General features: G+C 53.1%; 8 protein-coding genes across 8 annotated transcripts; 4 read left to right on the plus strand and 4 right to left on the minus strand.

Moving 5' to 3' along the window:
• Positions 1-1,971: 1,971 nt before the first annotated feature.
• Positions 1,972-3,918, plus strand: Z520_00654 (uncharacterized protein; the record flags this gene model as incomplete). Its single annotated transcript, XM_016771174.1, has 1 exon — positions 1,972-3,918. The coding sequence occupies one exon, from the start codon at positions 1,972-1,974 to the stop codon at positions 3,916-3,918; it is 1,947 nt and encodes a 648-aa protein (XP_016638084.1).
• Positions 3,919-4,007: 89 nt separating this feature from the next.
• Positions 4,008-4,952, minus strand: Z520_00655 (uncharacterized protein; the record flags this gene model as incomplete). The annotated part of the gene is made up of 1 exon (XM_016771175.1): positions 4,008-4,952. One exon carries the CDS (start codon positions 4,950-4,952, stop codon positions 4,008-4,010), a length of 945 nt encoding a protein of 314 aa, XP_016638085.1.
• A 366-nt stretch (positions 4,953-5,318) lies between these two features.
• Positions 5,319-7,318, minus strand: Z520_00656 (uncharacterized protein; the record flags this gene model as incomplete). Its single annotated transcript, XM_016771176.1, has 6 exons — positions 5,319-5,488; positions 5,597-5,890; positions 5,956-6,098; positions 6,164-6,788; positions 6,875-7,121; positions 7,169-7,318. The coding sequence occupies 6 exons, from the start codon at positions 7,316-7,318 to the stop codon at positions 5,319-5,321; spliced, it is 1,629 nt and encodes a 542-aa protein (XP_016638086.1).
• Positions 7,319-8,587: 1,269 nt separating this feature from the next.
• Positions 8,588-9,347, plus strand: Z520_00657 (uncharacterized protein; the record flags this gene model as incomplete). The annotated part of the gene is made up of 2 exons (XM_016771177.1): positions 8,588-8,998; positions 9,084-9,347. The coding sequence occupies 2 exons, from the start codon at positions 8,588-8,590 to the stop codon at positions 9,345-9,347; spliced, it is 675 nt and encodes a 224-aa protein (XP_016638087.1).
• Positions 9,348-9,779: 432 nt separating this feature from the next.
• On the plus strand, positions 9,780-11,210 carry Z520_00658 (uncharacterized protein; the record flags this gene model as incomplete). The annotated part of the gene is made up of 1 exon (XM_016771178.1): positions 9,780-11,210. The coding sequence occupies one exon, from the start codon at positions 9,780-9,782 to the stop codon at positions 11,208-11,210; it is 1,431 nt and encodes a 476-aa protein (XP_016638088.1).
• Positions 11,211-12,120: 910 nt separating this feature from the next.
• Z520_00659 (pre-mRNA-splicing factor syf1) lies at positions 12,121-14,682 on the minus strand (the record flags this gene model as incomplete). Its single annotated transcript, XM_016771179.1, has 1 exon — positions 12,121-14,682. The coding sequence occupies one exon, from the start codon at positions 14,680-14,682 to the stop codon at positions 12,121-12,123; it is 2,562 nt and encodes an 853-aa protein (XP_016638089.1).
• A 618-nt stretch (positions 14,683-15,300) lies between these two features.
• Positions 15,301-16,341, plus strand: Z520_00660 (V-type proton ATPase subunit D; the record flags this gene model as incomplete). Its single annotated transcript, XM_016771180.1, has 6 exons — positions 15,301-15,318; positions 15,373-15,482; positions 15,536-15,546; positions 15,604-15,978; positions 16,032-16,082; positions 16,136-16,341. The coding sequence occupies 6 exons, from the start codon at positions 15,301-15,303 to the stop codon at positions 16,339-16,341; spliced, it is 771 nt and encodes a 256-aa protein (XP_016638090.1).
• Positions 16,342-16,498: 157 nt separating this feature from the next.
• Positions 16,499-17,398, minus strand: Z520_00661 (uncharacterized protein; the record flags this gene model as incomplete). Its single annotated transcript, XM_016771181.1, has 2 exons — positions 16,499-17,270; positions 17,364-17,398. 2 exons carry the CDS (start codon positions 17,396-17,398, stop codon positions 16,499-16,501), a joined length of 807 nt encoding a protein of 268 aa, XP_016638091.1.
• Between the last annotated feature and the right edge of the window lie 1,333 nt (positions 17,399-18,731).

Consider the following 18,731-nt stretch of genomic DNA (forward strand, 5'->3'; position numbering starts at 1 on the left):
GTCGCCTTAGCGGCGAACAATGGAACAGAACTGTCCCGGTGGTCCACAGAGGAGCGCAATGTTGCAGCATCCCGGGTGGAAACACTGTCAGTTGAGATAAATACAGTCCTCAGGGCGAGCAGTGATGAGTAGGAATGCTGCTCTCGGGTCTTGTGCCGAGGTGTTGAAGGAGTGAAGCCTGCGAGCCTTGACTGATGGAGTCGTGATGAGAATAGAAGGACTGGAGGAAGCCAGCAATCAAGTGAAAAAAGGAAGTCCTCGACAGTGCGATTCAGCGCTGATTCTGGCTTCTTCTACATGAGGGTACTCCGTAGACGGTAGAAAAGGAATGAAACCCTCTTGCCTCTCAGCTTCAGGTCTCTGGATGCAGCTTCCATCCTCGTGTCATGCAAGGCGCAAGGCTGAGAGCCGTGCCAAGGCCGCAGTTGCTCCTAGTCTATAAGCACTTGTCACCCACTTGTCGCAAGGCTAGTGGGTGACAATCAGCTTCGGGCCTTGTCGATGTTTTCGTTGTTTCCTGTCTTTAATCCCTGTCTCTATTGTATCAGACATGAGAAGAGAACCTCTGCCAGGGTCGGAAACAATACGGAGTATGCCAGCAACATCACAAGACAATGAACCCCGAGCAAACCAAGCCATCTCTCCTCGTCTCCCGTTCTCAAGGACCATGCCATTCTGACACGGCATCACCATCATCGAGTACTATCATCACTCACCATGGCCCAGTCATAATTGTCCATAACCCTGAATTTCGTCCCAACACAACTGCAAAAGCCACTGAGAAGAGGACGAGGCCTGCTATTCCTGACAGTTCCTCGCGTCTGCGTCCGCCTGCGAGGCACCCATGCAGAACGTTGAACAGGAACATCATTACATCGGGGATGAAGTAACTCGGATTGACATCATCGACATAGACGGAATGGCTTGCGCGGGTATGCATACCCTCAACGTGTCAGGGATGCAACATTGGGGAGGTTTGGACCGCTGTATTTGCATGACCAGGCACGAACTGGCCCACAGTCTGTCAGGCGAAGACTTCATGGAACAGCAGCAATATTTCTGCCAGGAGAGTCGTCCAGATGTTAAACGAGAAAATAGGGTTGTCTAGCCGGCTGCTGTTGCGTTCTCCACACCGGGAAGAATATCCCTCCACTCCTGTCAGTCATCGCCAGGAGCAAGGAACGACCGGAACAAAAAGGAAGCAATTTCTTGTCTTGAGTCGTTCCACTCCATCTGCGTCCAACTCCCAGGCAATTCCAATCTAGACCTGGTCTTCAAGCATATCATGCGTTTGCTCGGTGCAGGACGGGTCGGATCTGCATTTCGGTGCGTTTGCAGTCGTCACCATGAACGAATGCCAAACTAGGAGGAGAGTCTGTCGCCCTCTGCAGCTCCGTCCAGGCTCCCTCCTTACCACTAGCAGATGAGAGCGACCGAGCATCTGCCTTCCAGCTCGGCAAGTTCTTAAGTTCGTGGACCACGGCACATCCGGTTCTGAGAACCCTGACCAGGGAAGCAGATGCTCGCCAGACTGAAGGCAAGAACTGGATAATATCAATGCGGACTTTGAATTCCCTTTGGAGGCAGTGGAGGCGATTCAGGATCTTTCGGGAGCCCTCTTGGGCGGAGCCCGATGGCTTGATGATGCTAGCACGCTGCAGCTCTTCTTTGGTGCACTAGCTGAGTCACCATGTGTCAGCAGCCAATAGCGTGTGCCTGCGAGCTATGCTTTGTTCTCTGACGGTTCGACGGCATGTGGCCGTTTTGTCCCTTTTCGACCTTGGACAAACAAGATGATTTTCGCTGTGCACGAGGCTCAGTCCACACATGCAATCACATTGGAAGGGTTTGGCGCTGAGTTCACGCCCGTGGGATTGTTGGAAACATATATTCTGGTGCTCGGAGTATTAGCTCTGGTGGCTCCTCTCACAATCTGCTGGGCACACCTGGGCAAATTTGCCACTATCTTTCATGTCTCAAGGCGAGGACTCCTTCCAAGATGAATGGCGTTCAAGTCCAGATTACTTTCCCGAGAGACAGCCTGCTCCTCACGGACTCCAAGATCCCACGCCACCAGCGTTACTGGGCTCGACAAGCAGCAGCAGTACAGGGACTAGTGACACCCACTCCACCTTGATACCGAGTTGGAGTAATTTGACCTCAATCGATCGGCTCCCAGGACCCTTATCTAGCTCTTCGCTCCAACACGGCTATATTCCACGAACCCTCACACTTCCAACACCAGTGTGGCATCCTAGAAATTCATTCTATCTCGGACCTGCTCCGCCGCTGGCGAGGTCTGCCACAGATACCACGAGAGAGTCTGACCTCATTGCTTCTTACCAAACGCATGAAATATTATCGCAGCACAACAGGCTCGGTATAGCAAGCAATTTGAGACAGTTGCCAGATGGAACAGCAACGCTTGCGTCAGACAGCTTAGGAAGAAGCCTTGTCGTCAGTGTTGCAGAGATCGTAGAGGCATCGTCGGGCCAGCAAGGAGCCTCAACATCAAAGCCCGAGACGATTGCTCCACTTCCATTCGCCCCAGTGTCAGTGGCTCGAGAAAATGTGGGCGGCAGCACAATCGCACAGCTACATCCATTGGTCGAAAGCGACCAAGGGAAAGGGAAATACAGAAGAGTAGACGCTAAATATGGTGATCTTGGCCAGTCGTCAAAGACCCCCGCAAACATCAAAAAGAAAAGGAAGCCCCAACCAATGCGACTGGTCCCGAGAACTCCGAAGGCAAGTCATCGGCCTGGTCGGAAATACGAAATGCAATGGCGCCTTGGTCAGGCTCCGACGGCTGGCATTAAAGACTCGAAAGAGCAGTCAAACTTTGAACGAGTGCTTACTGCTATTTCAAGCTTTTACCAGGGTAACACGGGTGGTGTTTGGAAGAGGGTCATGCTTCAGAATGCTGCCGAGTTCGATGGAAATGGCCTCACAGAGGCTATAGCAACCTCCACCATCGTAGCCGCAGGCCTCGTCGCCGCAGGTCAGTCCGAGAGTGCAAACCAAGTTCTGACTCGATCTTTACCGCTGTCTAGACTCTGGTTACTTAGCCAGCACCCACAGCTCTGCTTTTATCTCACCGAGATCAGCACGAATACTTCGAACACAGTGGCTTCAAGCCTTAATTCATCGTTCAGCAGATACCTAGCGCCGCTTGCCACCCACATTCTAGGGGAGCGCCACCCTATATCCATTCTCCTGGGCACGCCCTTGACGGTCGAACAGAAGGTGAGAATGAGGTGGGAGGGGCAGAGACTGATTCATCAGGAGCATGTCCGAGCTTTTGGGACCTACTCATATCAGACCATGCTGCACCTTTGGTTTTGGGGTCGAGTTACAGCTGCGGTAGGCGACATTGCAGAAGCTGTGCGGATGTTCGAAAGCTTGATCCAGACTTGGGAGCAGGTCTACTCAGCCAATTCAGCTGTGGCAATTGGTGCCATCGTCGAGCAGGCCAGAGTGATGCTCGCGTCTGGAGACGCCAGCGTAAAGGTTGAATGTCTCCTTGCCGACGCCCTGCGGAGGAATGACGTGCTTACCTCGGGTCAAGCACTGCAGCCGCAGTTCATGGACACGGCCGAGTCGAGGCTCCGCGAGAGTAGCCTCATCTTTTCTCGGCTGGCGGCGTTCCGGTGCTTAGGACGTTTGCACATCATGAGAAACAATCTCGGCAACGCAATATGCTGTCTGCAGCAAGCGCTGGATATAGCCGAGTTGAACTTGTCGGAAGAATCTTCAGTGAGGAAGATGTGCCAGACTGATCTGGCAGCTGTGAAAATGATACACCTGGAGCAAGCGATGGGGGGCATGACACTGACGGACCCCATGAGCAGACTTCCTCCCATCACGAGCATAGTTCCTTGGGCCCCAGTGGAAATGACGGGGACAAAAATGCCATGAAAATCTCAATACTAATGACGGCCGCACTTGGCCGCTGGCTTCCCTTTGTGTATATCTTTATATCTGCCAGGACTGCGAGCTAGTCTGTTCTACTTCATATTTCCCAACCACCATCCCAGCTCAAGCCCTAATCTCCCCGGCTGATCATACATGACTAAATGACCTGCTCCTTCGAGGACCACCACGTCCTTAGCATTCAGCTTCTCCCTCAATCTCTCCGCCGTCTCGACGGGAATCCACTTGTCCTCTCTTCCCCAGATGACCCTCACTGGCATGTTTGTGCCAACCTCGTGATATCTGCCTTCGACCTCCTCTGTGCTGCGGCTGTTCGCCTGCACCATCTGTCTGACAAAACCCTTTCTCCCGTCTTCGCTCGCGATCCACGGCCTCTTGAGCATTTCCATGGTTTCTCTGTCCAACTCACGAAACGCTGCATCCCGAATATAAGCCTCGAGGACGCCCTCAAACACCGGTCCAGTCAACGCCGTAAACACCCCTTCGTTTTCCGCCACCAGTTTGAACAGAGGCTGTCCGAACGGTCCCAGCGCAACGACGTCGATCAAGCAAAGACTCCGGTACTCGCAGCCATGCAGCAGATGGGCGCGCAGGGCCATCAACCCTCCATGGTCGTGCGCGACCACGTGCGCCGTGCTCCCCGACCGCGGCCAACCTTGCTCCCACGATCTGTACAGCGCGGCAAACACCTCGGACTGCTGCGCCAAGTCTGCATCCAGCGCCACCGCGGGGCTGATGGCGTCCTTCTTACCCGGGCGAGCCTTGCCCAGGGGACTGTCGCCGAACCCGGGGTTGTCGAACAGGTAGACGTGGAAGTACCGGGCCAGGGACTGTGCGTAGGCGTGCCACACACGCGAAGACCAGGGCGTGCCGTGTACGAAGATTAACGGCGGCGATGCCGAGTCGCCAAGGGATGTCCAGCGGATGTGGAAGTCGTAGACGGCCGTCGAGTGGTGGAACGTCTCTGTGAGTTCGATACTCGACGACGACGATGATGGCAGTGCTGGTGAGAGACTCATCTTTCAGGGGCTGCTGGATTGGGTATGATCTTGGTTTGAGAAAAGTTGGGACGCTCGCAAAGCCGTGATAGTATTGAGATGGCTGTATTTGCCCTACACGCTTGTTGAGACTGGCAAAAACCAAGTCCGAGCCCGACTGGCTAAAATGTAGAGGGATATGATTATAGTCCTGACTCCTGGATTGTGCTCTGGACTTGTAGATATTGCCCATTTGTATGGAGTACATTGTCTACATACATACCTACGTAGACTAACTGCCAATGATGTCTGGAGCGCGTACAAGGCTGACAAATTAAATCGTTAGAGCCCCCCCCCCAAAGCTGTAACTATATAACTTTAGAGTAGATTGCCCACAATACTAGAACCTTATTCAGTCGCTTTAACCCGACAGCCATCTTGGCTAGCAAGGACAAGGGTGACCTCTTGTTTTTCGGTACCCATGGCGATTCCTGAATCTCTTGGATCCAGCTCCAGGGTTCGGAACTTCTGCACTATCCGCACAGTGACGTAGCCGGCTTCAAGCAAAGCAAATTCCTCTTGAAGGCGACGGGTCAGCAATGTGTTATATATACGTGTGTGTGTATGTGTATGTGTGTGTGTTTGAAAACAAATAACTCGGCATCCAAGGAAGAGAAAAGACTTACTTCCCAAGCAGAGTCTAGGACCCCCGCTGAAGGGTAGGTAGCCCCAGCCAATGTTCCTGAGATCCACGGCATTCTCCTCCACGTTGTCTGGGTCCCAGCGCTCCGGACGGAAGGAATCGGCGTCGTCGCCGTAGAGTCTCTTCAGCCGATGCATCGCATGAATGGAAAACCCGACGGCTTCCCCCTTTCTGACCATCAAAGGCGCAAGGCCATCGGATCCGCCGCCTCTGGGGATTGTTGTCGTCCGTAACGCAGTTCGGGAGTTGATTGGCACAGAAGGGTAAAGTCGAAGCACTGGGGAAAAATTTGTCAGATGAATCATTTACACCTACGAACAGAGTATTGGTGTGGTAGATTACCTTCTTTCAAGACTAGGTTGAGGTACTTCATCCTCTTTAGGGTGTTCCTGTTAGGTAAAGTAGAGTCTTTACCTACACCCACGGTAGAAGCGATCTCCTGTCGCAGCTTTGCAAGAACATCTGGGTGTTGAGCGAGGAGCCGGCTATTCGCACCAAAATCAGCAAGCAGGGCCAGAACTGACTTGCGAAGAGCACTCTGTGAACGTACAAGGTCCATGTCAAACAGCATGCCGTTGTGTCCCTGCCGGCAAGCATAACATTCAAAAGCTGATCTCGCAAGACTCTGGGATCGCGCGTCTCCTTGATGAGAGCGTCCAAGAAGCTATGCACCTCTGCAGGTTTGCCCTTCTTCTCATGTGTGACTGCGAGGGCCTCGTGTACCGCTTCGTCAATAAACTTGTGCACAATCGCACAGTGTCTTCGAAACTCTTTGCTGTCGACCGTCCAATACAGAGGCCCTCGACGTCCACGACGGAAAAGGTAATCTTGAGATCTTCGAAACGCCTCCGCAAACTCGGCTTCTCGAGCACCTGTCGCATCTTGTGTTGACTTGGCCTGTAACGAGTTCATTGACTTGCCGAAAAGCAGGAATGTGGTTGTGTCGAATGTGAATTGGAAAAAGAGAGCTTGTAGGTCGACAAATCTGTCCGCTGGTATGCAGCTCACCAAGTGTTCCGTGTGCTCTTCTACCTGGGTAAAGATGTTGGTACGATTTAGCGAGAACAAGGGCCGCAACATGTCGCGAGAATGCTTCCATTGCGCAGACTCTTGGGTGAATATTCCGTCTCCCAGAAGAGGTGCAAAGACTCCCCGGCGGTCACCAAGGCCGTATGCTGGTCAACCGTGTATTAGATGACAAAGTCCTTCCAAGATTTTCTGCTTTTCTCCGGCATTCGTTCGCCAGTCCGAATCAACTTACCTGAAAAGTTGGTGGACAAGATAGACTCAATGTTCTCCGGCTCAATGGTGTCGATGCTCTTGGAGCCCAGAATCGTCTTCTCAAAAGTCGGCCCCGTTTCCGTAAAGACTCGAACAAACCATTGCAAGATTTGCTTGTCTTCAAACATGCGGAAAGCTTCTGCGACGATGTCTAGTGCGAGAGGCCATTTATACCGGAGTGGACGCGGACTGCCACAGCGATGGCTCTGCTGGAAGAGGCTCTCAGTCTTATAGACATGTCAGTTACAGACAATGCTTTGGTGCCGCAACCTACACGCTTTGTATCCAAATTTCGTTTGAAAATGTAAAGCACGAGAGCTGTCAGGGGGGAAACAAGGATCAGGCTGGAATATGTACTCCCTCGCACATAGGCGGGGATCTCTGCTTTCTGCATGCTAACATTACCAGGCGATGGCAGCGACATTGGTCCGGTTCTTGTTGTAGTCGTATATGGCATGGAACAGAACAGATGTCTTTTTTCCGTGCTCGGAGCTCCTAAGATATTTTGTCTTCCAAGAGCCCCAAAGCTTGTTGTGGAGTTCCCTGTTCACACTCACAAAGACCTTGGAGCAAGGACGAATCCAACCGCTTGATGATGAGGACGTGCTAGACCCAGCGCGGGGCGTGTGGAGCTGGCTCCGGGGCTCCCTGCCATGACTTGTGTGTCGTTCAGCGCCTGGTCCGATTGAAATAGCAGCGGCCCACCAGTTGGGTGCTAAAATGTTTAAATAACCCCCAATGATGACCAGTTATCTGATTGGTGCAGGGACCGCAGATAGCTTGATAGCTCCGTCATTGATTCACTTACCAGATGGTCAATCAGCCCTGGTGTATTCCGAATATGCTTACTTTGGGGAAGCTGAAGCTTTCTTGAGAACTGAGATGGACTTCCACACCAAATTACTGGGTCCCACTCATCCAAGAAGAGAGAGAGTTGCGCTCGCGTTATGCCACATTTTGTGGTCGCAGTGACGGGTGAACGACGCAGCCGATCTCCAGGAGCATCTTCTCGAGCTGACCTGGAAAGCCCTTGGTGGCGATCATGTTCGAACGCTACGACTTATGGACAAATTGGGGGAAGGTCGCCGGCAGCGAGACCGCTTCGCCGAGTTTATCGAGCTACTGACGAACGCGACAGGAAAGAGAACAAAGGGAAATAAGCAGTACATTCTGGAAAATGGCACTGGACAAACAAGCAGAGCTGATGGGCAGCAAGACGTCAATTTCTACCACCACCTCCACGTCGTTGGCATCGGGAAATTTGTCTACAGGTTTAGACTCCTGCCGAGTTGGACTCTGGTCTCCACGCAACAAGCACAAGGACTGTGGTTACTGTGATGGGAGTTGAGGATCTACCAATGCGTAGTAGTACGAGGACCTGGCAGGATCTGACTTCAAGACGGGTATTTCATGCGTGGTCTACAATTCTTCCAGGAGTCGTCGACGCAGGCTCGCGGGTCTGGTCATAAGATGGCGGTCTGGGTGCGGTTGCAGGCACCGCTGTCTATCGAAATCAACCAACGACGTTCACAGCGCAACTTCATCTTCATTTACCTGCCTTCAGTGTCTCTCGCTCCTCATCTTACTCCCCTATCAACGCAACGACAGGTTCATTCGTGTCTCTTCCTATTTCATTCCTTCCCAATAGCTTCAGGTTCACCAAGTGCTTACCTTCCCCCACCTTTCCATCATTATGGACGACGACATGGACATCGATGGAGATTTCCTGCCCGCCTGTCTACCTAAACACGAGCTTTGTGACTGGTTCGCCCAGAACAACCACGCTGGATTCGAAGCTGCCTTGCTCAAGCGCCAAGATGAAATCCTCCGCCTCGCTCGCGTCCGCCATGGTCTTGCCCTCATGTCTGTTCCCCCGGGCTCCAGCGACATCCCCTTGGTTGAACTCATCGTCATCAAGGATATGATCGCCTACACTAAAGAGATCCAGCACCTCCTCGAGATCGCCCATCTGTTCCAGATTCGCATCGCCATCCACCATGGCATCAGCCGTAGCGAGACCGTCCTCCGACGCGACTTCCGCCGCTCTTTGGCAGTATACGTCGCCAACTCGGCTCTTTTGTTCGCCCAGGACGTGATTGATGCGGTTTGTTTTCCCTTTCCCTTCCCAGTCCTTTGGGCCATTTCAGTACACCAGTGTCATGTCTGACTTATCATATCTTTTGTTCCAGCAAGTCGAGGCGACGGGTAAAATGCCTCTGCCGCCGCCGGGTCGTCCGCTCAAGTACTGCGACAGTCCTAGCTGCAACGCTATCTTCTTGACTGGTATTCCTGGCAATGCTATCGTTGGTCCTGGTGCGTGGGTCGTTAGCTGTCAGACACCGCACCACCATCCCATGGATGCCGATCAATTCGTGGCTTGGGCTTGGGGGAGGCAACAGAGAGCTACAATTTTGGGTCATTGCGCTCCTGATGGAACTTTGGAGTTGGATTAATATGTTTTAGCCGGGCATCTTCAGAAGACGACGATTCACCGAGAAGGCCCATAAAGTTGGAGACAAATTGTTGGTTCGGGTATCGAGTAAGAGTACGAGGTATGTGGATGTGAACGCTTATCACGAGAAGCCGCGAACCCAGGGGCCACAATGGCGGGCTATGGAGTATTGTAATATCAAAGCGCTGATGGCACCTCGAAAGTTGAAAAGAATGTCTATTCTTACTTGACAGTAGCTTCAAATAGGGGAATTTCCAGGCCGCTGCGGCCCTTCAGCCTTGCAGCCAGTGGCGAGGCTGAGGCTCGGCGGTATTTTTTCAGCCTCGCCACATTTCCCCGCGGTGGCGGCGGGACATTTTATCAATTTTACTACATTGAGCCAATCCATCTACCAACTGTATCTCTTTCGCACCCCTACAAAACAACTGCAAACATGGTCGCCGAAATAATCACCACAATCTCTCCCACGACCAACAAACCAATCCTAACCCGACACGGCAAGTCACCAGAGGAGATCCTGCGACTGGGAACCACCGCCCAAAGGGCCTTCAACTCCTACCGCCACTCCCACCCTACCCTCGAATCCCGACAGCAGATCGTGTCAAAAGCCCTCGAGATACTGCTGCAGAGACAAGATGCGCTCGCCCGCGAACTCACGGAGCAAATGGGCCGGCCCATCTCGTACACGGCCAAGGAAATCACAACGGCAGTCAAGAGAGCGGAATACCTGAACACAGTGGCGCCGGACGTTCTCGAACGAGACGCGACTATCCACGGTGAAAAGGAGGCAGGGTTCAAGCGATATATCACCCGCAAGGAACCCGTGGGTGTCGTGCTGGTCATCTTCGCCTGGAACTATCCGTACCTGATCCTGGTGAACAGCTTGATCCCCGCGCTGCTGGCCGGCTGCGCCGTGATCCTGAAGCCGAGCCCGCAGACGCCGACCATTGTGGAACACATCGTCGACATCTTCCAGAGTGCCGGCTTGCCGCAGAATGTCATCCAGCACCTACATTGCGGGAGCCCCACGGATCTCAAGCCCTTGATCCTCTCACCGGAGGTCAACCACATCTGTTTCACGGGCTCAGTGACTGCGGGGATTGCCATCCAGACACTGGCGGCTTCGCGCGTGTCTTGTTCCGTGGGGTTGGAACTCGGCGGCAAAGATCCCGCCTACATTCGCCCGGATGTCGACGCAGCTTGGGCGGCGGAAGAAATCGTCGACGGTGCGATCTTCAATTCCGGCCAGTCGTGCTGCGCCATTGAACGTGTCTACGTTCACGAGGACATTTATGATTCGTTCTTAAAGGAAGTCAAGAAGGTCCTGGAAGGATACAGACTAGGTGATCCCCTCGAAAAATCTACCCACGTCGGGCCCGTGGTCTCGACCAGGTCGAAGGAGACAATCGAGAAACAAGTGGCCGACGCCGTTGCCGCTGGAGCTGTGGATGAGACGCCGCACAATGAAACCTTCAAATCCCCCGCTGGCCCCAAGGAGGGCAACTGGGTGGCGCCCGTGCTCCTCACAAACGTCAACCACAGCATGTCCGTCATGCGCGACGAGACCTTTGGACCCGTCATCCCCGTCCAGAAGGTCTCCAGCGACGAAGAGGCGGTGCGACTGATGAACGACTCGCAGTTCGGGCTCACGGCGTCGATCTGGACAAAAGATACAACAAGGGGCGAAGAGCTGTGCGGGTCGGTCGAGGCGGGGACCGTGTTTGTGAACCGCGCGGACTTTCCGAGCCCGGACCTCGCCTGGACCGGGTGGAAGGATAGTGGCAAGGGCGTGACCTTGAGTAGATTGGGGTTCGAGCAATTTGTCAAGGTCAAGAGTTTCCATGTCAAGAACTACCCGAAGTGAGAGATACAGAGATGACGGTGAAAGAAATGGAGAACGACGGGTCAAACAAAAGAAAATATGTACCGACGAAGGACATGAGGGACAATCTGCGATTCGCATCCATATCGCCAGACCCGGTGCACTGCCACGAGGCTGAAACTCTGGGATATATAACGGGGCCTGACACGAATAGGATCCCCCCGCATTACCCGCCCGCACACTCCGACCAGCATGGACTGTCAGTCTGTCAGTCAGTCAGTCAGCACCTAGTACAGCAAACAGAGTGACATCCAGAAGACATAGCGGTACGATAGAAGGATAGACAAAAGGGACCTCGAAGCACATAGGTCGCAGTGGGGCGTTTTGCCACTTGGAAATCTCTCGACATTTGGCCCGAAGCGAGTGATTCGAAAGGATGTACCGAGTACACTTTATATAGAGTGGATAGCCTCCTCGTGAGCCCCTCGCTCTCAATGGGGACAATCGTCTGAGAATTTCAACTCACCGAAGAGAGGAACTTGCATGTTGGTGGCTTAGGAGATACTGTACATACGGAGTAAGTGAGGTGGGCAAGAAGAGATCTTTTCTTGATCGTTAGGTACTATTTTTGACTGCTCTTTCCGGGGCCTCGACCTAAATAGGTAGCCGACTGACAGACCATACCGCCCCAGACGAGAGCGAGAAGCGAAATATGACCGTCCCAACCTATAGCAGCCCACGAAACGCGTCGCTGAATGCTTCAAAAAATTGCTTGCCCTCCCCATCCCCCTGTTGCGCTATGTACCTCCAGTATGATCAAGCTCCAAGTTCAAATCAAATCAGACCGGGTCAGCCAGAGTGTATGCCTCCAGCGACGAAAGAAAAGAAGATCGCTCATGGGTCGTGGTTCGTCACAATTGGCACAGGTTCCCTCCGAGAACTGTAACAAGGTTCAGTCATCGTCGCTGTCGACGTCGATGGCATCCGGATTCGCAGCCACTGCCGGGTCGGCTGTGGTTTCCGTCTCGTCGACCGGTTTCGACGGTGGTGCTCGATTCCCGCCCTCAGGTCCAGTGCTAGCCGCAACAAAGCCCACCGGTGCCCTCGCCTGTCTTTCCAATGCAGCCATGGCATCTTGAACCTCGCCTTCCCTCCGCTCAGCTGCCGCTCCCTCAGCTTCACCACCAGCAGCCACAGTAGCAGCAGCTTGGCCCCTCGCAACCGCCTGGCTCGCGATAAACGCCACATCCGTGTTGAACTGCGCAGCCACTGACCTCTTGATCCGGAGCATCTCTTTAAAGGTATCCTCATTGCCATGGGCCACCTCGAATTTCTCCCACGTCTCCCAGAACCCTTTGTCTACCCTCGGATCTGCGAATTGAGATGCATGACCATATATCGCTCTTGCGCGATCGATTTCTCCCAGACGACGCTCCATCTCCGCGAACTTGAGACACATGACTTTTGCCTCTTTATCAGGCAAAGCGGCAATGGCGCGTTCGTAGATGGGGCGTGTAGACGTTAACCCAAAGTTTGTGGCTGACTTGGTGATGTAGAACTCGAACATAGATAGGCGGTCTTCGTCGCTCACGGCACGTGTGGCGCGCTCGTAGATTCGCATTGCCGAACGGGCCAACCCTCGCTCTTCCTCTAGGCTGCCGTACATGAGATAGATCGGTTTGGCGAATTGGGGCGGACATTGTTCTACGGCTTGCTCGAACAGGTCTCTAAGCCGCTCAATGCCAATCTTGCGGGTGACGGCTTTGGTGAGATAGAGGTTCCACAGCTCGAAGGCAACAGGGTATGTGAACACGTCGAGACCTCGCTCGTAAACTTTGAAGGATTCTTCAAAGTAGCCATGCTCTTCGAGGAGGTTGGCATAGTTGACTACCGTTTGTGGAGTTGCAATTCGCAGTTCGAAGATGCGGTCATAGACTGCCCTGGTGTCATCCAGGGAACCCACCGATTCGACAAGGTCAACGTAGAACGACCAGACTTTCCAGGACTTGTGCACGCGCTGCTGCGGCGAGAGGGTTTCATCAAAGTAGTCGACCGTGCTCCGTTTCGGGGCTTTGGTGGCAGTTGCCATGACTTTCATGGCACCGTCAAAATTCTCGTTCCTCAGCTCCATCTCAGCCCAACCAATCCACGTGTCTGCGAGCTCGGCAACAGATTTGTATGGCACTTTGACCGCTTTGTCGAGAATGATCCGTGCTGTGTCCAAATCGCCAGCTTCTTCATAGAATTTGGCGTAATTCAGCCACAGTTCGTGGAATCTGCCCACCGCTTTTTTGGGGGCGACTGCTGCAATTGCATCCGTGTATGTCTGAACAATCTCTCGCTTGTTATCGTTCCACAGAGCAACCCGCTTCTCCCATTCGACCACGTTGTTAGGATTCTGCCGTAGCAAGACGTCGTTGACCAGGAATGGTCGGCGATCCATCAAATGTTCAAACCGCATCATTTTCAGGTCAAGCTCGAAGTCCTTGTCGGGGTCGACGATTCCTTTGGCTGCACGGGCAGAAGCAGCGTCCATGAGAGTGGACAATATAGATTCTTCGAACTCGACATACGCGTCAAAGATCATGGTAAAATCACGCACCGTCATCACGGTGGTAATCCCCTCCTCGAAAACGTCTCTCGCCATCTCGAAATCTCCGCGGGTGATCCAATAGGTTGCAAGGCCTGCCCACAGTTTGCCGCGTTGGTCGGCAAATCGTTCGATGCCGCTTCGGATAATGGTATCGGGGTCGAACCCAGAGACCGAGCTATCACCGATTTCTCGAGCCTTGTTGACCATGAGCTCGACCATCTCGTTCCATAGCTGGAACTCGCTTTTGATGTGCTTTGACCTGAACTTGGGGTTGTTCAATATCTGAATATATCTCTTCACAGCCTCCAGGTAATGTCCGGTCTCGACGAGGAGTTCGATGTAGTCTTCCATGTCCTCTGGATGCACTTGGACATAGCGAGCCCATATCTTAACCGCGGTCTCTCCTCCAGCTGAGTTGGCAAAGGATTTATAGAGCTTCCAAATTCTGTTGTGTTGCGTCACAGGCAAAGCCCGGAGCGCCCGGTCAAAAGTCCTTCGAGTTTTGGTGACATAGGGTTGTCGCAGGAGGAAGGTCAGGTACATCTCCCAGATGACCGGCATCTTGTTCAACAAAATGAGCGCCCTTTCAAACAGGGCATTGACTTTGTTAAACTCTGCCCTGTATTTGACTGGGGTTTTCTTTTTGAGGTGTTTGATCCGGAACTCCAGGTACATTTTCCACAGCTTGTACGATCGCGGTAGTTGTATGCATGCCCTCTCTTGTACAAATGCCTGTTCGTGAATCGTGCCATTGCGCATTTTGAAGTCGATGTAGGTTAGCCATGGTCGAATGCTTCCGGGGTTTCGGAGAATGTCCTGTTCGTAGATGGTATCCTCGTTTGCGATGAGGTACAGATCTGGTTTGAGAGACTTCATGGCGACCTTCGAGTCGTTATGCGACCGGCGGAGAGTGCCAGGCATGGCGGTTTTTTGTGCTGAAGAAGTTCTGTCGCGATCTCGCTAAATCCAGATACAGGCAGCCGAAGCAACCGGATGAAAGTTTCGACGCTCCGGCTTGGCAGTTGCGGAGGTCATCTTCTCGCGCATTTGCGAACTGACATTTACCTCATCATATTGATACCATGTCCTTCTACATAAGGAAGCGAGGGCGCAACCTTAGGCGACCTGTAAGGACCGCTCCGTCTAATGCTCATCAAGGTGCTCATAATTGCTTCCAAACTGTTAAGCTAGCTGCCTTGCGGAACGCTCCCAAGTCCTGTGCAGGGCAACCGTGCGCATCTACAGTCGGAATTTCTCATCAGCCTTCTTGGTCTCAGATAGTATGAATATAATATCACTCGAACTTTTCAAGACACTCACCAAGATATGTAGTTGTGTAGATCGCTGCGCAACATGGTCTTTTGTATGGGCGGACTAAAGTTTTAGCGACGCCTGCTTGGCACCGTCATGCCTCCCCGAGCCTTGCAGCTTCGCCAGGTGATAAGCTGCTGCCGCATTGATCTTCGTTGCTCCATCTCACCATTTCGGTGTTTGTGTTTGCTCCATATCAGACAGTTCGAGAAATAGCCCGTGGACAGGATGTCTTCCGGCGCAGGGGTGAGACCATTGAGAGGGAAAACACCGAGGATACTATGACTGACTACTTTCTAGAGAGAGGCCGTCTTCCCCACGCGGCAGGCGTTGGGTCAAATGAATGCGAAATTGAAGGGAGCTCAGACCGGCCACAGTCTGCTGAAGAGGAAAAGCGAGGCGTTGACAAAGTAAACCGCATTCCTCCCTTTACTGGGATCGTCACCTGCTAACCTTCCAACAGGCGGTTTCGAGGTCTGCACAAGCAACTAACCCCCTCTGCGATCCCACGAAGCTAAAAGAATGCCACAGAAATCCTCAAGAGAATTGACGAAGCGAAACGGAAGATGGGAAGAGTCATGCAGATTGCCGCATTTTCGCTTGCCGAGGTAACATACGCGGTCGGCGGAGACGTTGGCTACCAGATCCAAGAGTCCGTCAAGCAAGCCCGGTTCAGGATCAAGTCCAAGCAAGAGAATGTGTCGGGTGTATTTCTCCCGCAGTTTGAAGGATACACAAAGGACGAGATCAATGATTTTGGCTTGACGGGCTTGGGCAAAGGAGGTCAGCAGGTGCAGAGGTGTCGAGAGACCTATACCCGAGCAGTCGAGACCCTGGTTGAGCTTGCGAGTTTACAGACGGCATTCATGGTTCTGGATGAAGTCATCAAGGTTGTGAACCGAAGAGGTACGTTTGCTGAAACACATCAGAGGCCAACCGGAAGCTAATCATACACGCAGTCAATGCCATTGAACATGTCATCATTCCCCGGACTGAAAACACCATAAAATGTAAGCTCACCTGGTGCATAATCTTATCTCCAAGCTGCTGACACCCCATCTAGACATCAACTCCGAGCTGGACGAGCTTGACCGAGAAGAATTCTACAGGCTGAAGAAAGTGTCGGGAAAGAAACAACGGGATCAAGCCGCCGCGGACGCCGAGCTTCTGAAACAGAGGCAAGCAGGGAAAGATAAACCAGAACAGGAAGACGGAGCGCAACCGCAGGATGTCCTAGGCGAGCATGAGGATGAGGATGTGATTTTCTGATTTGACATCAGGGTGTGCAAAGACCCTGCGGGATGTTGTATGCTTTTATCCTCAACGCCGGCCAATCCATGCATGGGTATCAAATACAATAGCCGGCAGCAGCACTGTTGCCTCGACCGTATAATAGGATTTTCCTGCCCCAGTCCAGCACCACCACTCAAGCTCGTTGATACGTAACCCTGATTCCCTTGCCCTCGTCACCGAGTTGCATACCGGCCGTCGCCTCCTTTGCACTAATCGCGCCAGCCTCAGCCTCGTATTCAACAAATGCAATGCCCTTCCGCCCCGGCACCATTCGGACTTCCTTGAATCCTTCGAAGCGGCTGAATATTCGGCTCAGGCCGTCTGCGTCGTAGCTATCTGGCAGATCCCGCAAGAACAGGGTCTTGTTAGGAGGTAGGTATTCGTCGGGGATGATGGCTGCGGCATTGGTGCCCGAGGCTTTCAGGCCCGCGCCCTTTGCTGCCTTGGCCGGCCTTGTCGCCATCAATCCTCCTCCTGCTGTTGCTGTGGCAGACTCAGCGGCCGCGCCGGGTGCGGGCCTCTTGAGCGTCGTCGTCGTCGTCGCCGCCGTTGTCGCCTTGTGCTGCGTCGCCTCCTGGGCCTGCCGCCTCTCCTTCTCGGCAAGGCGGGCTCTCTTCCACTTCTCCAGGCCCGGTTCGCCGTCCTCGCGCAGCACCGTGGCGTCGGAGCGCGTGCGCGCAAAGTCCAGCTGCATGGGCTTGTCGAACAGCTCGAACCCCTGGATCTCTTCGATGGCCCGCGCCGCCGACTCGGTGCTGTCGAAGACCACAAACGCCTGGCCCTTGGCTTTCAGGTTCGACTTGGCCACCAGGTCGATGATGTTGCCGTACTCGGAGAAGATTTCCGTCAGCGCGGTCTTCATCTCCTCGATCTTGATCCGCTCTTCGAGGTTCTTGACGTAGACCCTAGAGAGAGGAAGATGGTATCAGCCGGTCAGTCAGAAAACAAGGAGGGGGAGTCGTGTTTGGCAAAACGTGAGATGTTGGGGAGAAACGTACGTCGCGTTTGGAGGGTTTTGCGTTGCGGTCGTCATGACTGCTCTAGCTTTGATGCGAAGGTTCAAACCTGTCCGTAGCCTCTCCTGACAATCATTGACGGGGCCTTGGACTCATCAAGATGTCAATCGCAGGGAGCGCACAAAGAATTGGGGTTCAAACACTAGACGAGGGTGCGGAGGTGAAATTCATAGGGCGAGGCTGTCACCGAGCCGCTCACGTGGATGTCGCCATCTTATCACGTGGGTTTTGAAGGTCATCCAATACGGTTTCTCGCCGCTTTAAATGGTTCACCTCGACAGCAGCACCAGCCGTTCGCAGTACCAACGGTGCGCTCCCCCACCAACACTCGTCATATTCATGACATACTTAGATCCTTCGTCCCTGATGCCCAGATACATCCACAAAGCCGCGTCAAGCTACCTATACGCTCGTATCCAAACCCAGCTCACACAACTAATCACCCTATTTCTGGTGTGAAGTAGAACCAATGAAAACAAGTCTCGCTATCCCTCTTCACAACACAACGGGTTAGAATGTCCCGAACCAAGGCACCATGTCGACAGGCGTGTGGCGAACCTTTTCATAAGCTGCGTTTACTATCAGCGAAGGGTTGTTACTTGGATTCACGCGCACGGAATATTGATCGCCAGCCTGTCTTGTTGAGGACGGCGAAGAAGAATGCACTAAAACAAGCTTATACACAAAATAGCGAATGGGAGCATCCATAATTAAGCTTATCGCACTTAAAAGTCGGCTAGAGCCCCAAGCTCGAAAATCTTTAGGTAGAGAGAGACCATGTACGAGGGTACCATACTCGATGCCCATGCTGGATCCATTGCCTAAAACAGAGTATTCGCTGCTCGTCATCTGTGCGTATTCCGAGCGAGTCGACGTCGCCTTGATCTATTTTGAGCCCTGCTTGGCGAAGAGCGAGACAGAGGATTACTATTCATTTGTCTGAGCGGGATCCACATGAGACAAAAGAACAAAAACGTTTCATTGGATGGGCGGCAGGAAATCCGGCACCCCTGGAGTTTCAGGGTGCTCCCTTGCCCTTTCCCATACCCCTCTTCTCTTTTCCCTTCTGTGGTCCCTGGGGCTGCATGACTAAGCAAAGCTTATCTAATCCTCAGCCTTGCGCGACAACAAATATATGACCTAGACGGCCAGAAAACGAGCCAGATAAGTAGCGCGTGTGCACTGCATCATGACATTTTTATGCAGAACCATCCTGGAGGCGTTTAGACCTGACTTTTGCGCCCGCAAACAGTTGATGCGTGGGAGGAAGTTGGGAGTCAGAAAGCACGAAGTGAGGTCCGTGTCTGCCTGAGGTGGCAAAACTCTAAGTGCGGGTGTGGCCTGCCAGTG

The sequence above is a fragment of the Fonsecaea multimorphosa genome, assembly GCF_000836435.1.
Source record: "Fonsecaea multimorphosa CBS 102226 unplaced genomic scaffold supercont1.1, whole genome shotgun sequence".
Taxonomy (NCBI): domain Eukaryota; kingdom Fungi; phylum Ascomycota; class Eurotiomycetes; order Chaetothyriales; family Herpotrichiellaceae; genus Fonsecaea; species Fonsecaea multimorphosa.